Raw genomic sequence first — 22,376 nt, 5'->3', positions numbered from 1 at the left:
ATGCACTGCAGGGTAGAGAAGATGAAGTCTGCAAATTACTCAAGTGCCTCTATGGGTTAAAGCAGTCTTCAAGATGTTGGTTTGAAAAATTCGACGACTTCATCACGAAATATGACTTCATCCGCTGCAAATCCGACCCTTGTGTCTACTACCGTTTCGGGTTAGATGGAGAATACACAATCCTTATCATCTATGTAAATGATGGCCTCCTGTGCAGCAACAGAACCAGTGCTATCGACGCCATCTTACAGTATCTCCGCACCCACTTTCAAGTTAGAGATCTACCGGCAAGCCGATTCATCGGCCTCGACATCAACCGCGATAGGCCGAACCGCTTTCTGTATATTAATCAAAGTGATTTTATTGCAAAGATGCTTAGACGATACAACATGGCAGATTGCCACCCCTCGCCAATTCCCGCCAACAAAGACAACAGACCATCTCCAATGATGGCACCGAAATCAGAAGACGACCGCAACAAAATGGCTGCCACCCCAGTAAGAGAAGCCCTTGGATCTTTAATGTATCTGATGGCCATGAGCCGTCCTGATATAGCGCTGGCAGTTAACCAAGTCGCAGCTTATGTCTCCAATCCTGGACCAGGACATTGGGAAGCGGTAAAACTAATTTTTTCCTATCTTGCTGGGACCGGCAACTTTGGCATCCGTTACGGAGGCGAGATGGCGAACAGAGAGCAGTCACCCCTACAAGGTTTTACCGACGCAAACTTTGCTATGGACCTCATTGCACGGAAATCAACCACCGGGATCTTATTCCAGCTTTTTGGTGGGCCAATCTCATGGGGAAGCAAGAGACAACGCGCTACGGCATTATCGACAACTGATGCTGAGATCTATGCTGCCTCAGAGGGATCCAGAGAAGCCATCTGGCTGAAGACAATTTTGGGCGAACTCAAAATCGATGTCGGGCAAATTCCAATCTACTGTGACAGCCGATGTGCGATCAGCATTATAGAAAATCCAGAAAACCATCAACGGGTAAAACATATTCACACCAAATATTTTTTATCCGTGAGCAGTAGGAGCAGGGAACCCTTATCCTACGCAATATACCAACTGAAAATCAGTTGGCTGATATGTTCACAAAACCCCTTGGAAAAAAGGACTTTGAAAAATTTCGCGACCTGATCGGAGTGAAAGAAGTAATAGAGTAAGTAAACAAATGGCTTTGAAGGGACAAGACTTGAGCAGAATATATAAAATGTCTTATGTTTAAAAATTACATGCATGCCTGGAAAATAGACTACTATAATTTTAGACCAGGCTCAATCCTCAAATACCTACATCACTCATTGTTCCTAGCCTCTTTGTTTTCTCCCCTCTTTATGTTTTTTTTGTTTTTTTTTTCTCTCCTAAACTTATTAAATCAACCCAGGCACAGACTACAAAGTCAGACCAGGTATAGAATAGACAACTCTCCACCGAACATTTACGAATTATTTTGAACTTATGTCATGCCACACAAGTACAGTTGTGAAGGAAACTTACCTATTTCCGTACTAAATAATTTTTTTGTTTTCTTTCTCTCATTGTCACTCTCCACAGAACATTTACTAATTTTATTTTCATGTCATGTCACTCAAGTACAGTTGTGAAGGAAACTTACCTGTTTTCCGTATTAATTAATTTTGTTTTCTTTCTCTCATTGTCAACGACGTCAAGACCTCAACTCCTTAATCTTCCGTTAGACCAGGTGTTAAGAATCAAGCAACAGAAGATAACGAGTTGCCGAAACCCGTTGACGCAAGGATACTGATGGATTCTGTTTAGACTTACCTTATGTCTTCTCTACCCTCTATATATGGTGTCCTACTTCTCGTTTTAGTGGCCCTACTCTATCTTGAATTATTGTTCTCCAAACTACTACAGCCTATGGTATGTTCTAACAAATTATCCTACTGTATTCTAATTTGTTACAATGTAGTACACTAAAGTGAAACCCAATACCGTCGTAAGCTTATGTGTCAACACATTATCGCCTCAACAAATATGTTGAGTCGAAGTACCCTGATATTTAAATATCTTTGCCGGGCATCGTCAGAAATCAATTATATATTCTCGATGCCTGCCTTGTTTATTTTGTTAACGAAATTCCTCGCGGTTATTAGCTTCGCCTTTGCCTATATATACACTTTCAGTCATACCCACGAAGTGATAGAGAACTACGTCCTCGCTTTACCTTTTTTGTTCTTCGTCGATTGGATTCGAATATTGATCCTTCTCTCCGCCGCTGACTTGCCCGTTAATCAGGTTGTGGACAACAGCCATTTCTAAAATAGGCTAGGCACATAAAAATAAGAATCAATATTACTTACTACTTGAGAAATACTCAATATTTACTACTTGAGAATCAAATTTATATTCCTTTTATATTTTTCTAATTATAGGTTCGTGTTTTTCGCGAACACGTTATCGCAGAGTCCTGCTCCGAAGAGGTCCAAGCAGTAGCTACAAAAATTTCGGTCTCAATTCCTTCATTTTGTCAAGAACATTTAGAGAGTTCAGATTAAACTGCTACGTCTTTAAAATTTAGATTATGGCAACACTGATTCAAATTGATGAAGATCGCGTCCGTTTATCTGCTGCAGGGTTGTTCAATGTTGGAATGTTTCTGATTCCTGGGGTAAGCCTATTTTTATTTTTTAAATTCTCAAGTATCACATATATTATAACATATATCTGAAGTTGACAGGTGCCACAGTTACATACATGGTCATCCTTCTTCAAAGTTAGAACAGATCACAGAAAAAGGATTCCGACTATAATGACAGGAGATGAAATTAAATGAACTGTGCTATTCTAATAGCTTAGAAAATACCTGATGGTCGTTTTGTCAAGGGTGGTATAATAACAGTGAGTGAGTCGACATACAAAAAAAATGAAAAAATGAAAAAAAAATATAGCTAATAATAAATCGCGATGGCATTTTTTTCTAAATTATTCATACATATTTTGTAAAGATTTTGAGATCACTGAAACGCGGCTAAAAAAATCGAAGCAAGTTAATAAAAAGGAATTAATCGGGGGGGGGGGGATTAAAGTTTCAACAATAATACTCTTTCCCCTGAAGGTCGTCTCCCATTGAATAAAAAAATGGCCGATTATTGTAAAAGTAAGAAATATAAAAATAAAAACTCCAATTTTTCTGGCAAATTTTTGCTGTCCAATCGCAGAAATTTTTAATACTCAGCTTGTAGCAATAGATTAAACGCAGTTCTTCAAGAGAATTACCGTCCACCATTAGAATATCGATCCCGTCATACGTAATCGAACAACAACATATTAAAATTAACCTCTCACGATTACGAAATCGGTGAATTCTCGCGACTTCCTCAAAAACGACGTCAGTTAGCGTGGCACAGTGATGAATGCGAACGTCTAGAAGGGAAGGAAAAGACAACAGATGTATCAAAATGTCGAAAGGAAAGTTCAAATTACCGATACACAGATACACAAGTTTCTTCAAAATCGGTCCTTTCTTTCGACTCCGTTCAGTTTGAAATTGATGATTAATCTTTTCTTCTTGTGAACTGATCGCTGTACTTTTAAGATTTTTCAAAAGTATCAGGGAGCGTAAATTGGGACAAAACTCGGTGATAATCCAAACGTCGTCAGCGTCGAAAACGGAAAGATTGAGTTTCTCCAATGAATTGCCAACCAACTCGAGAAGTGGAGCCACGCCACCTCCAAAAGTAAATTTTAAGTTTTCTTTGACATTAGGCACTAGAAAAATGGCAAGTTCACGGAGCGTTTTAATCGACTTCAAGCAAAAAAGGTCGTTGTCAGTCAAACCTTCGTTATTAGCGCATATTCTGATATTGTCGATACGAGGACACATTGAAACAGCTTGGTTAAGGCTACCGCTTGTGTACGGCGTCCCAAGGGCTATGAATAGCGCTAACAAGGGGTATTTCCGAAAAACTTGCGCATTTTTGTATGAAAATGTCGTCATATTCGCTAAAGCTGTAACTGTAGCTTCATGGTGTAGGATCTTCAAAGCTGGCAAATGTTTAAGAGCCAATTGTACTCCTTTTACTGTGACTTGAGTGCGCGTAATTCTTAATTTTTCAATCCTTTTGCATTGTCCGAGTGTTTCATTTTCCATTCTTTGGTTTTTAGCCTCGACACACAACCACTGAATTGCAGAATCTGTCATACCATGGCATCCAGAAGCATTTAACTCTCTATTGGAAAAACAATAAGAAATTAATTTTGATTTACCCTGATTTTGTCTATAGATATATCTATTGTACCTTAAACTTTTGCAATAAGTTCCAATCAATTTGAAACAACTGTATCCCAGTGAAGAGTTCAATTAAATGTTTAGCTTTTCCAATTTTCTGAATTTCGGAAAATGCTTCAAGTAATCTTCTTCATAATAAGACAACTTCAAAGTTGTAATTTGAGGAGTTTTCAGATGCATAAGGATTGTTTTCATCATGGGCTTTTTCAAATCATGACTGAGAACCTTGATGATTTCCTCCAAGAGAACTGTAGCTAAAGAAATATCAAACAAAATACCTTTTATCAATAATCTAAAATGGAGACAGCAGTGGTATATTAAATAAGGATTTATTTTCCTTTAAACTCACGCAAATAATGAAATGGATTGTCACCGATTTCTATATCCTCAGCAATGATGCACTTTTCACTTTGCTTCTTAAAATTTTGTATTTTTAAAAAGTCAGCAACACTATCATTACTGCTTTCAAAATATGTTTTGATATTGTCTAAACATAACCTAGAAAGGGATTTGGCACTATTTAATAGTGGCATATTTAATAACGTACAAATATAAAAGTCAACTTCTTGCAAAAGCAACAGACACAACTAACAATCCGACTAATAAAACACCAGATATGCTGCAACGTCAGGCTGACGTAGGTACTCGTGAGGGGACATGTTTTCAAACTTGAAAGGAAGAACAACGTCAGACAGGAGACCATGTTGTCAGAACGTCGGTAATACTCAGTAATAGTGTAATACATCCTGTCGATAGCAAGGTCAGAGCCATTAAGGGGGAGGTCAGTCAATTCCAGAAGAAAATTTGCTTTAGTGTTTTGCGAATTAGGCTACTGCAGATACGTAAAATAAGCGTCAATCACAGTAATTAAGTATTATTTTTCAGCTTAAATTATTTTAAAATTAAAAGAAAAAAAAAGAAAAAATAAAATAAGTCCTTAAGTTGAGATCCGCACCACTGACTGTATGCCACTGGACTGTGAACATGTAGACTTAGTCGCTAACCACTAAGACAACCGATTAATATCAAATATTGAAAATTAAAAAAAAAATATACTGTTTTTTAAACGTTTCGTTGGACTCTTTCCATCTCTTCACATCTTTTGCGCGAGATGGCAGCAATTTCTCGTAGCTGTAGGAGGATGGGAACGAGGGCGGAAAAACCGTGCCGCTGCGGGTCTGACCGCCATCCGATCCTATCCCCCACTCATCCACCCACCACCCCCATCCAAAACCCAAACCCACCCAGACAAAGCGAGACAGAGTCCTGATCCTGAAGGATTCCTATCCTTCAGGCTTCAGGGATAATACGGTGTTATAGCAATAATTGACTGATATCACATTTGAAACATCAGAACCAATTCTTGCTACACTTTAATTGTAATAATATATGCTCCTGAGGAAGGGTCTTACCGAATATAAAAGTAGCTTATAAATATCATTGGAAAGCTGGGGAGATTGTCACGTCACACGGTCACAGTTGCGCATATTGGTTGCATTTATTCGTTTTTATACCACAATCATTTTCTGATATAAAATAGATGTGGGAACGAGGATGCCAAATTTTTATTTGTTATTAAAACGAACCATGTAAACCAACACGCGCAACTCCGGGACACTTTCCAGTGCATTTTTCAAAAATAAAAAAACTCGTGTGATGTTGATAAGCCTCGTTTGCTACTTTAAAATTGGTTCCGTTCCTGATCTTTGCGTGAAGTCAGTCAATATCCCGATTCCTTATTTCCTGTAACTTATTGTATGCGATCTGAAATAATGTTTCTTAAAAATCTCAAATAATTGTTCTTAAAAATTAGGGGTGCGATTGGGGACGTATAGTCTAGATTGCTAGTCTAGATAATAACGTAGTGGCATGAAACATAATGAAAATCAAAATCATCACAAATTAAAAACTTAGAAGTGAAAACAGCAACATAATTGGTGTTGTGTTGCGTTATTCACTGACCTCTAGATGACAAAATTTTTAAAAAAGGGGGGAGGAGAGAAAATAAATGGAGGTGAAACTGTTTGCCATATGCCCATATGAATTTTAAATGCTTCAAGGTTGGTAGGCTATAAATGATAGTTTTGTTGGTAAAAAGGTACAACGGCACCCCATACACAGACGTATGTGGTGATGATTTCAACGATATAGTTTGTTTTTCATTTCAATTTAAGCATGAACGAAGGCGATCACAAATTTTCGAGCAAACAGCCAAGGCTTCATGATCAATGTAAGAAACGTTTAATAAAGGATTAAAGAAAGATTTGAGATGAACTCCGGGATGAGTGAGCAAAACTTCCATGATTGCTATGCAATGCGATATCATATCTTCTTCATTCCAAGGTGGATTGTTCAATTTCATGTAGCGGAAAAGGCAGGTTTTCAGACAGTAAGTCGATGGCCTTGTCTTCTGGGGCAACAATTTCTCATCTGTGATGGATGCATTGCGTCGCTGACACAACATAACCAAAAGCTTCAAAATGCGATAACACAAGCGAACCTCGTCACCAGTTCCTAAAATTGTATCTCTCTGAAAGTAAAATTCAAAAATCAGTTCCTTCAATGATGTGTCTCCGTCTGTTTAAACATCTTGAACATACAGTACTACTTACTAACCTCTAGAATTGGGTAAGACAGTTGCCACTCCGGCGGCCCGCACTTGTCTCGAAATGGAACTAAGTACTCGAATTCTTCGTCCAAATTGGAGTGACACCAATAGTCAGGAAGCTTTACAGTGCTTTCTGCTTGCTTTGCTGGTTGTAGCGAAGAAGAGCGAAAGACACCCCGAGAGACACCAATGGTGATATCGATACTGATGGGAATAATTTGCTCGTTACCACAAAACGGTAGATGAAGTGTCGTGCATGTCTCTCCAAAGGTGATGTCGCGAACGTGGATGTTGAAGCAATCGACGCGTTTGGTGGCCGCTCGAAGCAGTTGGTAGAAATAATAAACAGCTCTGCCTGATGAGATTCCGAGTTGGCCGTTTCCGTGGCTTAGAAACGCAGACTGGCCTTCACCAACATAAATGACGCGATGGCCGCTCTCTGCTTCCTCTTCGACAAAGTGAGATAACACAACGAGGAAGTCGAATTCGTCCAGCTGAAAGAGTTTGGTCCGTTCGACACGAAATATAAATAAAACTGCAGAAGACTTGGTATTAGGCTAAATATCGTTTTTAATGAGGTCTCACCGTCTCACTAATATTTTTTTTCTTGTCAAATATAGGGTCTTGAGACAGGTCATTACGAGGATAACGAGAAAGTGCAAGAGGAAGAGAGAGAAACGGGAACTGAAGGTCCAAGGAATCTAGATGCACACGAGTTTAAGTTACTATATGCAAAAACCGTGAGTTCTACTCCTGAATCTCAGTTTCAAAACCCTGGGTAAAGTAAATCTAAGATACAGTTAGAACTGTTAAGTTATATCGCAATGGATTTGGAGGTTCATGTTTTATGGGTGGAGGGAATCCGCCAAAAAATCGACTCCCTCGCTTTTTGGACAAGTCATGCCATCGTTTTCCATATTTATCCAAGCTAGCTTTCACTTTGTTAGCTCTTCAAGCTTCTTCTGCCCCATGTGAAAGAGAATTTTCTATTGCTGGTTGGCATTGTGCTGGTAGAAAAAATCGTACTGACAAGGATAATCTAGCTGCCAACGTTTTTATTAGCTGTAATAAATACATCCTGCGTCCTCTTTTATTATAAAATAGGCACATCTTTTGTCTACGAGTTTGTCAGTTTACCTTAAAGTTTTCACCGCGAACTGTTTCTTTTTAAAACTCAGTAATTTTTAATTTTTAAACGTGTTATGTTAAGAAATACATGCTGATTCAGAGAAAACTAGGTTCTAAAAAAAATTGTAAGGTAAACGATAACGGTCGCAAAAAGAGAAAAATGCGACACGTTTAAATTAACGAAACGAAGAACGAAACGAATGAAAAATTGAAAAAATAACGATTAACGATAACGATAACGAATCCAAAAAAGCACTACGAAACAACACTACAAAAAAGCTAGATGATACACTTCTTGTAACATCCAATGATGAGGAAGACCTGGAGGAAGACTTGAATAAATAGATAACGAAAATGAGGAAGAAGAATACGCGCGCTGAAGCTTCCGAGGAAGACGATTTGACAGCTGACGATTAATTCTTTAAATGTCGTTGTTTTTCATTAATTCTCTAATGTCTTAATATTCATAATCCAGAATGATATACAAGTTCAACTTAAAACTTCACATACTCTTTTAAAAATAGTGGCCAGGTTAACAGTGTTGCCAAATAAAAAAATAGGAATGGAGGCCAGAAATTAAAAGTTTGAACGTCTCTGGTATATTTTAAGCAACACACATCGACGTCTGTCATTATGCCATAATTATAAGTAGAGTTATTTTTAAGAATTAAATCATATTTCTTAAATAAAATGTGAAATTTCACAAAAAGTATAAACTTTGATCGCGTCTGTTGTATTTAAAGCAACCGATTATAACGTCTATCGATGTGCCGTTAGAATCAGTGTATTTTTCTTCATTTTATCACAACGAAGTTTTTTTATCTTAAACAATTTGCGTTTTTGACAAATCCCGGAGAATTCGGGAGTGAACACTGGGTGAACGCAACCGATGTGAGTCATCAGACGCGCCATTTACTATTTCTACCACCCTCTTAACCAAACCCAAGTGTCAAACCTTCTCTTAAATGGTTTGCGTTTAGTTCGACAAGGGCTCTCTGACTAGATGCGGCCATCTCCCCATCACCACCACGATCAACGCCGACCCCATCAGATCCTCACCCAAACCACCTTCATGGATTCTCTGTAAGGCCAAATGGCCCAGCAGGAACGCAGACCTATCCCACCAACTCGCTTCAACGTCCTTCAAAAACCAAACAGTTCCTAAAAAATTATTAAACTCATGAATGGATGCGATCACTTCCGCGAGTGAAAAAGTTTCAAGAAATCAACCCAGTCCTTCCACCTTCCAAAAGAGCCCTGTCGCCCTTGGTGGAACTCAGAGTGTGAAGCCACCGTGGAGAACGTGAATAAAGCCGAAAGAGAGTGGCGTCGCTCACCGCTATCTTCAGACAAAAGAGCCACCTGGAAAAAAAAGCCGGTGTGGCAAAAAAAAAGACTCATCATCGTCGCAAAAAATCGCCTAGAAATCGTTTATATCTAGCTTCAACCCCCAGGACGGCGATAGAACAACTTGGTCGTTCATGAAAGCAATGGTCGGAAGAAAAAACAACTGCATCTTGGCCATTCCACCCCTAAAAAATCTACACGACGCCCACACACCATCAACCCATGAAAAGTCCTACTTCTTTCTAGACCTTTACGGTTCATCAATCGATCACTCTCAATACGACGCTATCCTGAAACCCATCATCACGTCACGCATTGCAGATAGACAGCCAAACGATCAAAACAACGCCTTCACCGAAACGCCTTCAACGAACTGGTGCAGTCCCTCAGCAAATCAACAGGCATCGACCAAATCCACTACGATATGCTAACCAATTTATCGCCCTCCAACAAAATCAATGTCCTTTTTAACGTCAAATATTCCAATTAATTCGTCCCCGACCTCTGAAAAAAGACACTGTGATCCCCCTCCTGAAGCCAGGAAAACCCGTTGATTTAGTAAGTTCCTACCGCCCAATTATCCTCACCTCGTGGCTAGCCAAATTATTCGAGAGGATCGTTACTACCCGCCAATCTTGGTTCGTGGAACCGAAAAAAACATCATAGGCTCAGAGCAAGCAATCTCCAGGAAAAATTGATGTACCACAGACCTGATCACTTACGGACCTACCTCATACCTAATCAAAATCGACCATGACATAAAGAGGAGCTTTAAAGAAAAAAAAACTAGTGTAGCGGTTTTCTTGGAGATTAACAAAGCTTATGACACCGTCTGGACAAATAGCCTCCTATCCAAGCTCTTAAAAGTAGGTGTCCACGGTAACTGCCTGAACTGGATCTCTGACTTCCTTCGCGATCGCTCAGTCGTCATCAGAATCGGCAGCCACACATCACATCAGAAAAAGATATCAAACGGAGTAACCCGAGGAGCAGTTATCAGCCCACTTCTGTTCAACATTATGCTATACGACTTCCCTCCCCCCATCTAACGTAAACCGCCTACTATTTTGCCGACGGCGTCACTATCTAGACAATAGTCAAGTGCCCCATCGACGTGAAAGCGACAACTACATCGAAAAAGTGTCAAGATGGGGCTGTAAATGGAAATTAAAATTTTCGGCATCGAAATACTCAACGGTCTCATTCACTCGGCTGTATGAACCAACGAGACGACAAGACGGCCCTCTGCTATTGATAAACGGCCACCGCATCCCAAACGGCCCTAAAGTAAATTTCCTAGGACTGATTCTAGACTCAAAACTGCTGTGGAAAGACCACATATGAATGGTGGTGAATAAATGCATCCGTCTCAAGAACGTCTTCTCCATCATCTCTAAATCTACTTACGCCCCAAAATCAACAGCTTGTGCACCCTCTACAAGAACTTAGTCAGCAGCCGCATCGATTACTGACTACTAGCCTACAGCTCCGCCAGCAAATCTCACCTACAGAAAATCGACACTGCCTCCCGATTTATACTCAGAATTATACTCGGATTTAAATCTTCCACACCCACGGAAGTTATCTACGCTGAAACAGGTATGGACCTGAACAGGTCTCCGATAGAAGAAATGTGGATAGGAACTAGGTACCTCGTCAACCTTAGCCAGCACCCAGAGAATCTGGCGTACCAAACAGCCAAGTCTCTATTTTATACTTCCTAACAGTGGCCACTGAGATGCTACCCAAGCCTAAACTAATATGCGAAAAAATCAAATCAACAACCCCGGCCCTTTTCAAACATCCAGCAGCCCTGACGGACCAACTAAAAAACCGCTTTCTCCATGAAGCCCACCCAACAATCGCAAAATGGTTCCCCATGCGAAAAAGCATCAGCAAACCAAAATGATGTCTAACACCTATTTGAATCTATGATATCTGAAATCATTGCCCCTGACATCATGATCGACACGGATGGTTCAGTAACCCGAAATACCATCGTCACTTCGTGAACCTTCTACATCCCTGCACCTGACTCCTCCGGCTCCTTGCGCCTCACAGCAGGATCAAGCATCTTCTCTGCAGAGTTCCATGGAATCAAACAAGAGCTTTCGATCAAATACATCTACGACCCCCATCACCAGGAATCCACATCTTCTCTGACTCGAGCGCTGCAATCAAAGCCGTCTTGTCCACGTAGACCCCAAAAAACCGATGCATAGTTGAAATCAGGAACCACCCACTGAGTTGCCACAAATCATGTGGAGCAATCGTCACACTATTATACTCGATCCCAGCTACACCGGTATAGCTGGAAAAGGAAAAAAAGATTGGCTAGCGTCTGAAGAAGCCCACTCACCTCCCTGAAACTACATCGCGAACGAACTCTCCCCGGGAGAATAATTATCTATACTAAAAAAAAAGAATGGGGGATTTCCGTCCTACTCAACCTGAAAAAATGCAAAAAGCCCAGTGTCCTAATGAAAAGCAAAATAGGCATCATTCCGTGGCATCATACCAAAGACCATGCCTCTTCAACTTGCCTCCACTGCCTAAGATCAGGCAACACCCACCTAAATTCGTTCACCCACCAAATCAACAACGAAGCGAATCCCAGTTGCCGCTTTGGCTGCCCAGAAATTGAAAACCACGTCCTAATCGTTCTAAAAAATCGTCCTAAAAAAGTTTGCCCACCAAAACGCCCTCCGCCAACAATTTCAGTCCTTCTTCCCCCAAGAAAAACTCCTTCTCAACTCTGACACCCCCTGGGCCTCGATCCCAACATCTACCCAAGACTACAGCTCAAAATCAACAACCTCCTGTCAACCTGCATAACCAAAACAAACATTCACTTCACAGCGTAATGAAAAAAATCCCTCCACCAAGGCCTCACCTGACTTAAAACGACGAACGAGGTAACGATACGAGGGGAAGGAAGTACAAATGATGCATACGTGCGCCGCTGCATATGACTAGGGGACCAGGCACTTTTTTTCGGTTGTGTGGCTGTGTTGGCGTTCCTGAGCCGACCAAGTGTGTCCAATTTAATTTGAACCTCGCAAGGCTGCGCGAGGGGTAAGTGAATTGGAGACGAAGGGCGAAGAGACATCTCCGCTCATGTCTTCTCCATTTATGTTCCCCATTTCTTCCAGATTTTCCGTTTCTGGACCGTCACGTAACGTGGCTGCCTTTACGTACGTACCTTCGTCTTTATTCAATTTGTGTGTGTGTTTAAGTGTGTGTGTGCGTATATCTCATTTGGGTGTCCCGTAATTTGTAAAGCCCGTCACGGGATCTCTTTGCTGGATACTTTCCAACTCTTTCCGTCAGTCGCGTGGTCCGGAGGACATTTTGTGCCCCCGACGATTTATCCCGTGTTTTTGTCATCGTGTTCATTGCCGTTGGCTGGCAACTGGCAGCACGTCCCGGAATACATTAGCTCGAAAAACTCGCTGTGTTTTTTGTATTTTCCGTTCCGTAACTTGCGTGGTGTGGCAACAGACTCCAACTACACCGGCTGGAATTCCAAACACTCACTTTTTGCTTTAAAAAATTTGAAAAGTACCGAGTAAATTACCCAAACAAACAATCAAAGCCATCGGGGACCAAAACAAAATTCTATCGTGCCTCTTCCATGGCAAATCAGCGGGCAATCGAAACCCGCCAAATTCCTCAAATCAGAACAATTAAAAAAACCAAAACTCAAAAAGAAGGCCCATCATCAATCAACCAGCTCCAGTATCAGCCCTACGCACTAAACTCCAAGAATCGACACTCCACGTTAATCAACAAGGTTGTCAGCGTCCACAACTAAATCCAAGTCAGAAATCCAACGACAGCTGGACAAACAGTCACAAGGAAGAATCTCGACAACACAAGAATCAATTACTTGCACACAAAAATACGAGTGACCACTAGAAATAATCCAAGTTGGAAATCCAGCCAGGCAATCACTTTACCGAAGAAATAACGGAACCACAACAACAAACGACGCAGCAATATAGGTGAGTCGCCTCTCTTTACGAGGGCGACCACGCGACTGACCAACGAAAGAATTTTCAATCGCTGATCCACTCCCATTCCTCCCACCAGCAAGCACCCCCTCGAGCATTGCTAGACAACAAATTAAAACTACAGAAAAAACTAAAAACCATTCCCTTTTCCCCCACCTACAAAACAAAATTAAATTAACCACCAAAGAAACAAATCGAAAGATACATTCGCAAACCAGAACTGAGGGTTTTCAATTAGAAGACAAGATCTCTACTAAATCCGGCTACGCCGGTTATATGCAGACGCACCTACCCCCCATCACATCCTATCACACAGTAAGTCCCGGAACGATTGTAACGGCCATAATAGCTAACACCGCATGAGGCCTTCGTACCCAGACCTTATACCTGTCGGCCGAAAGTATTGATCACACGGTCAAGCCTTTCGGGCAACAGGTCGGGAAACGGGAGTCTTTCAATAGTCATGTTCTCCGTCCCACCCCCCTCGACCCGCAGGCCGAGGGACGCGGTGGCGGAAATCGACACTGAAGCCATGTTCTACAGCAGCTTCGATGCCACTAATGGATATTTTCAGATCCCCCATCACGCAGCGAGCCAGCATCTTTATGTCCACCACCTTTATGACGCCCTGGGGACGTTATAAGTTCTTGTGTGCCTCAATGGGCCTCTGTTCGTCGGGCGATGAATATAATCGGCGGGCAGACGCCGCCTTTGGCACACTTCAAAACATGGTCAGAGTGGTGGATGACATCCTACGTTTCAACCGGTCATTCCCGTTGCATGTCAAGGGCATGTGCGCGATTTTACAGGCCGCGCGTGCAGCGAAAATCACTCTCAACGTGGAGAAGTTTAAAATCGCTCAAAAGAAGCTGGTGTGGGCTGGCTATGAAATTCAGCAAGGTAACAGGGTAACAGTAGACCCCAGCAAATTACAGGCCATCGCCAAATTCCCCCAACCCACCAATATCACGGAGCACCGGTCCATTTTAGAGTTGGTGGAGCAGCTTTCGGATTTTTCAACGGAAGTTGCGGCTGCAAAAGGACCCTTCCGCCCTCTTTTGAGCACCCAAAACGCGTACGAATGGACGGAAGACCAGGAACGTTCGTTCGAGGTGGTGAAAACAGCGCTTTTGTCACCCCCCGTGTTGGCCCATTTTGATCCTGGCCGTGAGACCGTCATTAAAGTCGACGCGTCCCGAACAAAAGGTATGGGATACGCCTTACTGCAGACAAAGGATTTCTCCCCGCCATATCCTAAGGCCATGCCGCGGGTAGGGACAGGCCATGCGATCAATTTTTTGGGTGAATCAATATTTCAAAACGATGAATTTACCTGTAGAACCCTAACACTTTTTGGAAATTAAAAATCAGAAAGATAAAGACTACTTTTTCATCTTTCTGATTAAAAAAAAAATAAACCTCCTACGACCAACCTAAGTATTTAAAAAAAAATGGCGGGCGTCTCTGTTCGGCTCCAATCCGACGGCGGACCGCAATTTGACTTAGGAGCTTTCCAATCCACGCTCAAAAGATGGGGCGTTGTGTGGAGTAATTCCACCCCATATTACCCACAAAGCAACGGCCATGCGAAGGCCGCGGTCAGCGCAATAAAGGAATTGGTGGAAAAATCTCCCCATCGGGCGACCTATCTTCCGAGGAGTTTCTTCAAGGTGTGCTTGAATTTCGTAACACCCCACGAGCAAACGGAGTATCACCGGCCTAGATGGTTTTTGGCCATCAAACTCGGTCGATTATCCCGGCCCATCAAACGGCATTTGCCGACAAATGGAAAGCCGTAATGGACGCCCGTGATCGACAAGCCGAAATCAACGCCGCTGTAAAAACCCGCTACAACGCTAGCACCAAACCCTTATCACGGCTCCCGCTTGGGGCCCAGGTACGCATACAGGACCCGAAATCTAAAAAAATGGAGCCATGTAGGCGTAGTAGTGTGACTTGGCCGCTATCGCGACTACCGCATTAAATTCGCCAGCGGGAGCGTTCTATGGAGAAATCGTCGATTTCTCCGGCCCATCTTTAGCGAGGAGGACGGCGAGATTAATCTCGATACCGTCGCCAACAGAAGTGCAGGTTTCTCTGATGGTGATACTCTCATTGGCGGTAGCAGCGACGTGTCCGAACCAGGGAACGGCAAAACATCACCACTTCACAGCGACATCCCGAAGCAGAGCGACGGAAGTAGAACCCGGACGAGCTCACATCCGCCCCCAGTTCGCCTTAGCGATCGCATCCGGAAGAAAGCCATATTCGATCGTTAGACACTAAAGGATTGTATCCCGTATGCAACACTCGCCAGTTTCCCCCCCCCCTTGTCTCTCTTAACCATACGATTTTGGCATCAATGTCTATCGCATTCTATAATTCACCTTTTCTCTTTACATCGCTTTTTATATTTCCACGCTGTGTCGATTCTATCTTCAAATATCGCCAAGTTCTCCAATTGTCTATTTATCTGTGCCATTCCATCACACCTATGTCGTCAGGCGATAGCTATCCTAGTTCACAACCATCCCCTACATGTCATACTAACGAAGGTCAGATGACGTCAGACCAAATCTGACATTATGTGACCTACGTCAATTGGTCAGACAAGGCGGGGCGGACAATTGTAGCATACATCATCTTGACTCAAATGCTGCGTTGCCGCGATGGCAAAAAATGTTAGAAAAGATGTCGAACAGCCCTATATCGTGTCATCTACCGTGTATTTGCTCAACTCCTCCCCGTAGGGGGAGAGGCTTATGGACCTCGGTAGCCTAAATGATTTAGAGCCAGCAGACGATAACAGAAATTGTCTTAATCGTGTACGCATTGTCGTGTACTCTATGTTATTTCAACGTTATTGCACCTTTATTTTGAAGAAATTAACTACTTCTTATGTAAATTTTTTAGATAATCAAAATAAATAAATACTGGACGTGTTAAATTATTAATTAGAGTCCATTTTTTTTTATATACTGTATAGACTATATCAATTATATATAATAAAAAATTTTATATCTAGGAAGATTATATCGTTTTATTTATAGGCATCAACAAAACTAGGCCTAAATTTAATTATAATGCAATACAGTTATTAAAATGTTCCTTTTCTCATTCAACTTCCACGCATGGAAAAACGTTAAGGAAAAAATTAATTGGCGGAATATCGTTTGAGTTTTGATAGTCTTCTAAATCAGAAATGTTGCGAATATGCTATAGTAGCCTACACTGCCGATCTTTTGAAAATAATAAAAATTTTGCGGAATAGATGATAGCTAGATATAGTTATTAAAGTTTTTTAAACCTATGCTTCAAATAGGACTTCATTATAAATCAAATTATAATTTAGGATTCTATTGAATAAGAAGTATTTCGAAAAATGTGTTGATCCCGACATGGACAGGATTGGTGTATGGGCAGGGCACCGATGGGCAATGCGAGTACAAGGCTATAAGGCAGTGACTCATTTGAAATTTTCTCATTTGAATACAGGCGCGGAAATTTTGAATGCATTTTATTTGTCACGCTCCGCCTTACCTAGTACCCGCTTCTCGTCGATCCGCTCATCAAGTCGAAGGAGCTGCAGGAAGAATATCTCAAACTCCACCAATAAGTCCTCGGCTTTGTCAAGGTTCATTTCCTTAATTTTTACGCAGGAATAAACCAGGAAATATCCAATGAACTAAATGTTTATTCTTATTTTTGTTGATTCTACAGGACATTCTGATTGGAGTCAACACCCAAGTGGCCGAGAAGGAGCGCAGCAAGTCGCGACTCATACGCTCCTATATTAGGAATAAAAAGTTAAAAAAGTCAACCTCCTTTTCCGCAATAGACATAGACGACTCATGTTGGAGGGTGAGGCTGAATAACACAAGGGAAGTCCCTTCTGAGTCCAGCTAGTGACAGTCGTCGACTCGTCGTCCTTTCGAACGGATTTCTTCCTTCAGGAGTCGAATTATCAAAAATTTGATTTCGCCACGACAACAAAGTATCGTCCAACATCAATTTGTCATTTCAATTAGTCTAAAAGTTTAAATTCTTTCCAGGCCGGAGTCATTTCGCTGCAGAAGGTCCCTGAAAAAGCCGGCGCGTTCAGGAAACTCATAATATTTTTTGATCAGATTGATACGATCAGAGCGTCCGTGGAACGTTGTCCGGAAGCGGAAGATGAGAAAGCGAACGTTAGTGAAGGCACGGAGCAGCACAAGATCCGAGAGGCCCAGGATATAAAAACCTGCTATTTGATCGTCATTCTGCGGAAAAGGATCTCGACAACTTGGCAGTTGGTTAGAAGATATGATGTCCTTTCAGCAAACTGGTTGAGCTTTTGGCCAGCACCGAGGACAGCATCAGCTCTCCTGCTCCTCCTGGGCTCCGACCGACTCCGACAGCACCCCGCCCAAATAAAGTCATCTAGTGGAGCAGGGATCAGGCCAAGAAAACTTTATCCCAGGCCAGGCCAGCATGAAGGAGCTCCACCGTCTATTGGGTACTAATGCTCATATATACTAACATATACTATCATATGTACTGCACCTATTTTCGTGTCCAGCAACACGGCAAACTGGAACCTGTCCCGCACGTCAGCTCAGTGGGCGAGAGACACACAGACACAGTGCGACACGTTCTCGATGCCTCTATACTGCCAAAACGGGCCGAAACGTTCGGCACGGATTTCATCAGAACGGAAAGGATAAGGACTGCGTCAAGAAGTCGGCCACCGATTTGACGCTCGTTGAGTCGACAGCAAACGCGGATCCCTGTTTGATTTCGTTTGATCCGCTTTGCTGATAGAAAGCGAAAATGGTACAGATAAATGTACAGGTAAATGGTATTAGAAACAGACGTTGGATTCAGCGGCATCTTCATCTCTAGAAGCTTATTAGATTTCGATTGTCTAATGGGTACAGAATTCCACTACCTCTGCAAATTTAGATCCGGAATTCAGTTTCTCGTGGATGATTTTTCTGATATTTTTTTTTTTACATTATGAGATCAAAATCTAAAAAATTTTAAATTTGGCGATTTCCTTAATGAATAACGATTTAGAAGAATTTGATGGTATTATATTATTGTTGACCGTGCATATGGTATTAGTGTTGACCAGCAACACCCCCTCAAATATCCCCAAACATCATTGGTGGTGGTTTTGACTTTTGAGCAATCAAAATTGGAGCTGCAATTTTGTGTTGGATTATTAATAAAAACAACAGCTGCGAAATTTAAAAAAAAAATTTGGGGGGAAATTTAGTACCGGTAATTTTTTCATTCGTCTTAACAGTCTTCATTTTTGCTTTCAAAATTCTTTGATAGCGCTTGCACTTGCGTTTGCTTTTAATTCATCTTTATTGATGCCAAATTTAATGTGTTCGTCTTTATTTGTGTTTGTGATGGGCGCATCATACTCCCCATCACTTACTTGACTACAGTTCGGACTTTACATCAGGTAACGTGTTTTGCGCTCGAGAAACTACATTGCTGTGTGTGTTTTTTTCAAGTTTTTTCTCCTGGTTAAACAGTTATAAAAATGGTTTACATCCATCCAATCAATAACGAATTAAACGACAAGGTGTGGCACCCATTATAACTTTACGCTCATTTATGAAAATTGCTAACTCGTAACTTTGCCTTTTGTTGGGGTAAACATGCACTCATGATGTCATGGCAACGGAAACAAATTTGAAGGCAGCACTTTCAAGATCGAATAAAAAGGATCCAGCATTTCGCAAGTTTTCGTCATTCTCGCTAAAACTGTGTAGATCGTCATGTCTGTCTTTGAACAGCTTCGTCCGTTTGTCAGTCTATGCCAAGCGTGTGGCATGATACCTTTTACTGTAGAGCAAGATTTAATTTCTAAGAAATTTGTCAGATTCACCTTCTCTCTTAGACATCTCACTACCTGGTGGTTCATTTTATTATTAGTTTTGCAGTTAACAGTTTCTGTCGGATTAATTTATTCATCAATGAGTCAAACAATAAGTTTATCAATTGATCCAGATCTGCCGATTATGATGGCTGTTGTGTTTGGCGTTAATTGGGTGTCGATTTCCTCTCAGTTCTTAATATCTCGTTGGATAGTGTCTCATTACCGTCAACTACGAAGAGCAGTTGAGGCCATTCAAGAAGTCGAGAGACTATTTGGAGATCCATTTATTAGGCAGCACAAGAGCTCTGTAATGACACGGTTTATCATTGGCTTTATTCTCGTTGTTACGACGGTTAGTGCACCTTAGTACTTAAAAACTTGATCATCATCCACAGACCTTTCATTGTCAACCCGTGTCAACCTTTGTCACTTATTAAGTTAAAGGGATACTCATTATTTTTATTTTCATTATTCTGTATGAATACTAATCTTTTTTTCGGTTGCAAAACCGCATTTTATTAAGGTAGGCAACAGGTACGATATCAGTGTTCACACCAATATTTCAGTCAGTCTTGCCGGCAGCTATGGACGCCTTACCAATCAAAACAGCAATACTCTCATTTGTATTTTTAATCTTCGTGATGTTTGATAGCACATTTCTCTTGGCCCACATTTGTTACTACATTATCGCCCATTACACGGAACTCTTATTACCATACTCGTCCTTTGGAGTTGTCGATAAAGACCAGATACCAACTTCTTCCAGAGGGTACGAAGAATAATTTAGTCCTCTTTTTTGGAGTTTTTATCTTAAACGTTATAATTCGGATGAACAAATACAGGATGGAGAATATTGTTAAGAATCAAGCAACAGAAGATAACGAGTTGCCGAAACCCGTTGACGCAAGGATACTGATGGATTCTGTTTAGACTTACCTTATGTCTTCTCTACCCTCTATATATGGTGTCCTACTCCTCGTTTTAGTGGCCCTACTCTATCTTGAATTATTGTCCTCCAAACTACTTGGTATGTTCTAACAAATTATCCTACTGTATTCTAATTTGTTACAATGTAGTACACTAAAGTGAAACCCAATACCGTCGTAAGCTTATGTGTCAACACATTATCGCCTCAACAGGTTATGGGCCCAGTGTTACGTATTAGCTGAATCTGTGAGAACAAATTACAATTTTTTCTTCTTTCCCTCGAATTGTAGTACTAATCATGGCGAACAACGCCCCAGTGGGAAACTGTCTCAAAGACATGGCCCACATTGTGAAATTTGATGGCACCAACCACTTCGACTGGAAATACGAGTTCCTAGGCATTCTAGAACAGCATGGTCTCAAGCACTTGATTGAACCAACTGCTGGCGGTGACATCTTAGCCCGACCCAATGTGGTAAACTTTTTTTTCTTCTCCTCTCCTATGCATGTACCTATACAGTTACTACAGCAAATTTTACTCTAACATGCATAGTGACTTATTGATTTAAACACGAAATATGTTGCATTGGTGACCACCTAAAGTTACACCCAAAGCGATGCCACATGTACAGACAATTCTGTCTAGTCAAAGGTCCCACACACACACATTTAACTCATTTTTCTCCCCCCCCCTTGGTACTTTCTCCTCTCTTCCTAAGTAATAACTTCACTTGAGTAAAACTAAATTTAATTTATTCCTATTTCTCTCTCGCTTTGGAACTCAGTCGTACACCACATGCAACATATCTAGTGTCTTAACTCAAATTAGACAAAAATCAAATATCAATCAAATCGACACGTAAACATTGTCGATCAAGACATTTGCCTGCACATTATTCCAATTCCATTCAAGGAATTAAAACAACTATATTATCCTATTCAGGCCAGAAACGCAGACAATGCAATCACCAATCAGGCAGCCATCGACCTGTGGAATCAAAAAGACATCATCATTCGAAATTCAATTTTGATTTCCATCGATTCTAGTCAGAAGCAAAACCTTTACGGGCTGCCAACAGCCAGAGAAATGTGGGTAAAAATCAGCACCCTATTCGCTGCCCAAGCTGATGAGATTGAACAACAACTCATCACTAGAATCTTCAATTATCAACACAATCCAGGTCTATCCTAATCATACACATTAATCGATACAATTCAAACAACTTTCGCTCTATCGAAATCAAATGCAGGAAAGGATATTAGATATCACATCAACTGTATCATGAACGATGCTAACAAACTAAGAGAGATGGGCAGTCCCCTGCAAGACAAATACATCATCAATAGGATGTTGCAAACACTACCTGAGAGTTACCGACATGTCCGTTCAGCATGGACCAATGTCCCTAGAGACGAGAAAACCATCGATAATTTAGCTCAACGACTGATAGCTGAAGAGGGAGTCGTGGCATCCTATGCAGTACAGACCCCAGCACCACCTACCAACTCAGTCGCATTCCAAGCCACAGTTCCCGGTATGATTTTAATTTTCTCTCGAACCGAAGTCAAGTATCCATTCATACTAAAAATCAACTCCCTTCTTAACTAATAGAATCCAGGGTTGATAACGCCCATTATGCAACAAATAGAGGAGGCCAAAGAGGCCGAGGACGTGGCGGCTTTAGAGGACGCGGTGGTCGTGGCAATTATGGAGGGCCTAGAGGTGGTGGTGTTAATCAACATGCCACAAAACAAGAAGGCGCCAATCTAGAAACCCCCCAGAAAATCTGGAACTGCATTTATTGCGAAATAGATTCCCACCACACGGTTGACTGTAGGAAATTGATTTCCGCCCGCACACTCGCAAAAGAACATTTCACTAAGAAAGACTCTGGGTACCCCGCTTCTGCATGTTACTTAGCCAGAAGTGTCTTCGACTGGTTTGCAGACTCAGGGGCGACCTCCCACATGACAGACCAACTGTCACTACTAATGGATTACCAGCCTATTGAACTCGGTTCCTGGATGGTCACGGGAATTGGAGGCACATCTCTCCCTGTACACGGACAGGGAAGTGTAAGAGTCATTACTGAGGTACAACCACACCTATCCGTATAAATGTATAAAGTCCAGATGATCCATTACTGAATCCCAATTTCTCCTACTTTATTTTAGAATGAACTGGAACGAGTTATCTCACCAGTGTTGCATGTACCTG

At 41.5% G+C, this 22,376-nt stretch overlaps 1 protein-coding gene and 2 long non-coding RNA genes across 3 annotated transcripts; 2 read left to right on the top strand and 1 right to left on the bottom strand.

Annotated features, from left to right (window-relative positions):
* The first annotated feature begins 1,859 nt into the window (after positions 1–1,859).
* On the top strand, positions 1,860–21,188 carry LOC124329554. Its single transcript, XR_006916819.1, has 3 exons — positions 1,860–1,895; positions 20,449–20,633; positions 21,102–21,188. It is a non-coding gene; the product is annotated as an uncharacterized LOC124329554 (long non-coding RNA).
* LOC124329553 lies at positions 2,407–2,946 on the top strand. The gene is made up of 3 exons (XR_006916818.1): positions 2,407–2,482; positions 2,554–2,643; positions 2,706–2,946. It is a non-coding gene; the product is annotated as an uncharacterized LOC124329553 (long non-coding RNA).
* LOC124329552 lies at positions 3,061–4,969 on the bottom strand. The gene is made up of 3 exons (XM_046788636.1): positions 4,613–4,969; positions 4,274–4,517; positions 3,061–4,204 (listed from the first exon to the last, which is right to left on the bottom strand). The coding sequence occupies exon 3, from the start codon at positions 4,174–4,176 to the stop codon at positions 3,064–3,066; it is 1,113 nt and encodes a 370-aa protein (XP_046644592.1). The 5' UTR covers positions 4,177–4,204; positions 4,274–4,517; positions 4,613–4,969; the 3' UTR covers positions 3,061–3,063.
* Positions 21,189–22,376: the final 1,188 nt, after the last annotated feature.

The sequence above is a fragment of the Daphnia pulicaria genome, chromosome 3 (genome assembly GCF_021234035.1).
Source record: "Daphnia pulicaria isolate SC F1-1A chromosome 3, SC_F0-13Bv2, whole genome shotgun sequence".
Taxonomy (NCBI): domain Eukaryota; kingdom Metazoa; phylum Arthropoda; class Branchiopoda; order Diplostraca; family Daphniidae; genus Daphnia; species Daphnia pulicaria.
This window is presented reverse-complemented; position numbering and strand designations above follow the sequence as displayed.

Excerpts from the sequence above, each read along its gene's own strand:
- LOC124329552 (XM_046788636.1), bottom strand. The coding sequence starts at position 4,176 with ATGACAGATTCTGCAATTCAGTGGTTGTGTGTCGAGGCTAAAAACCAA.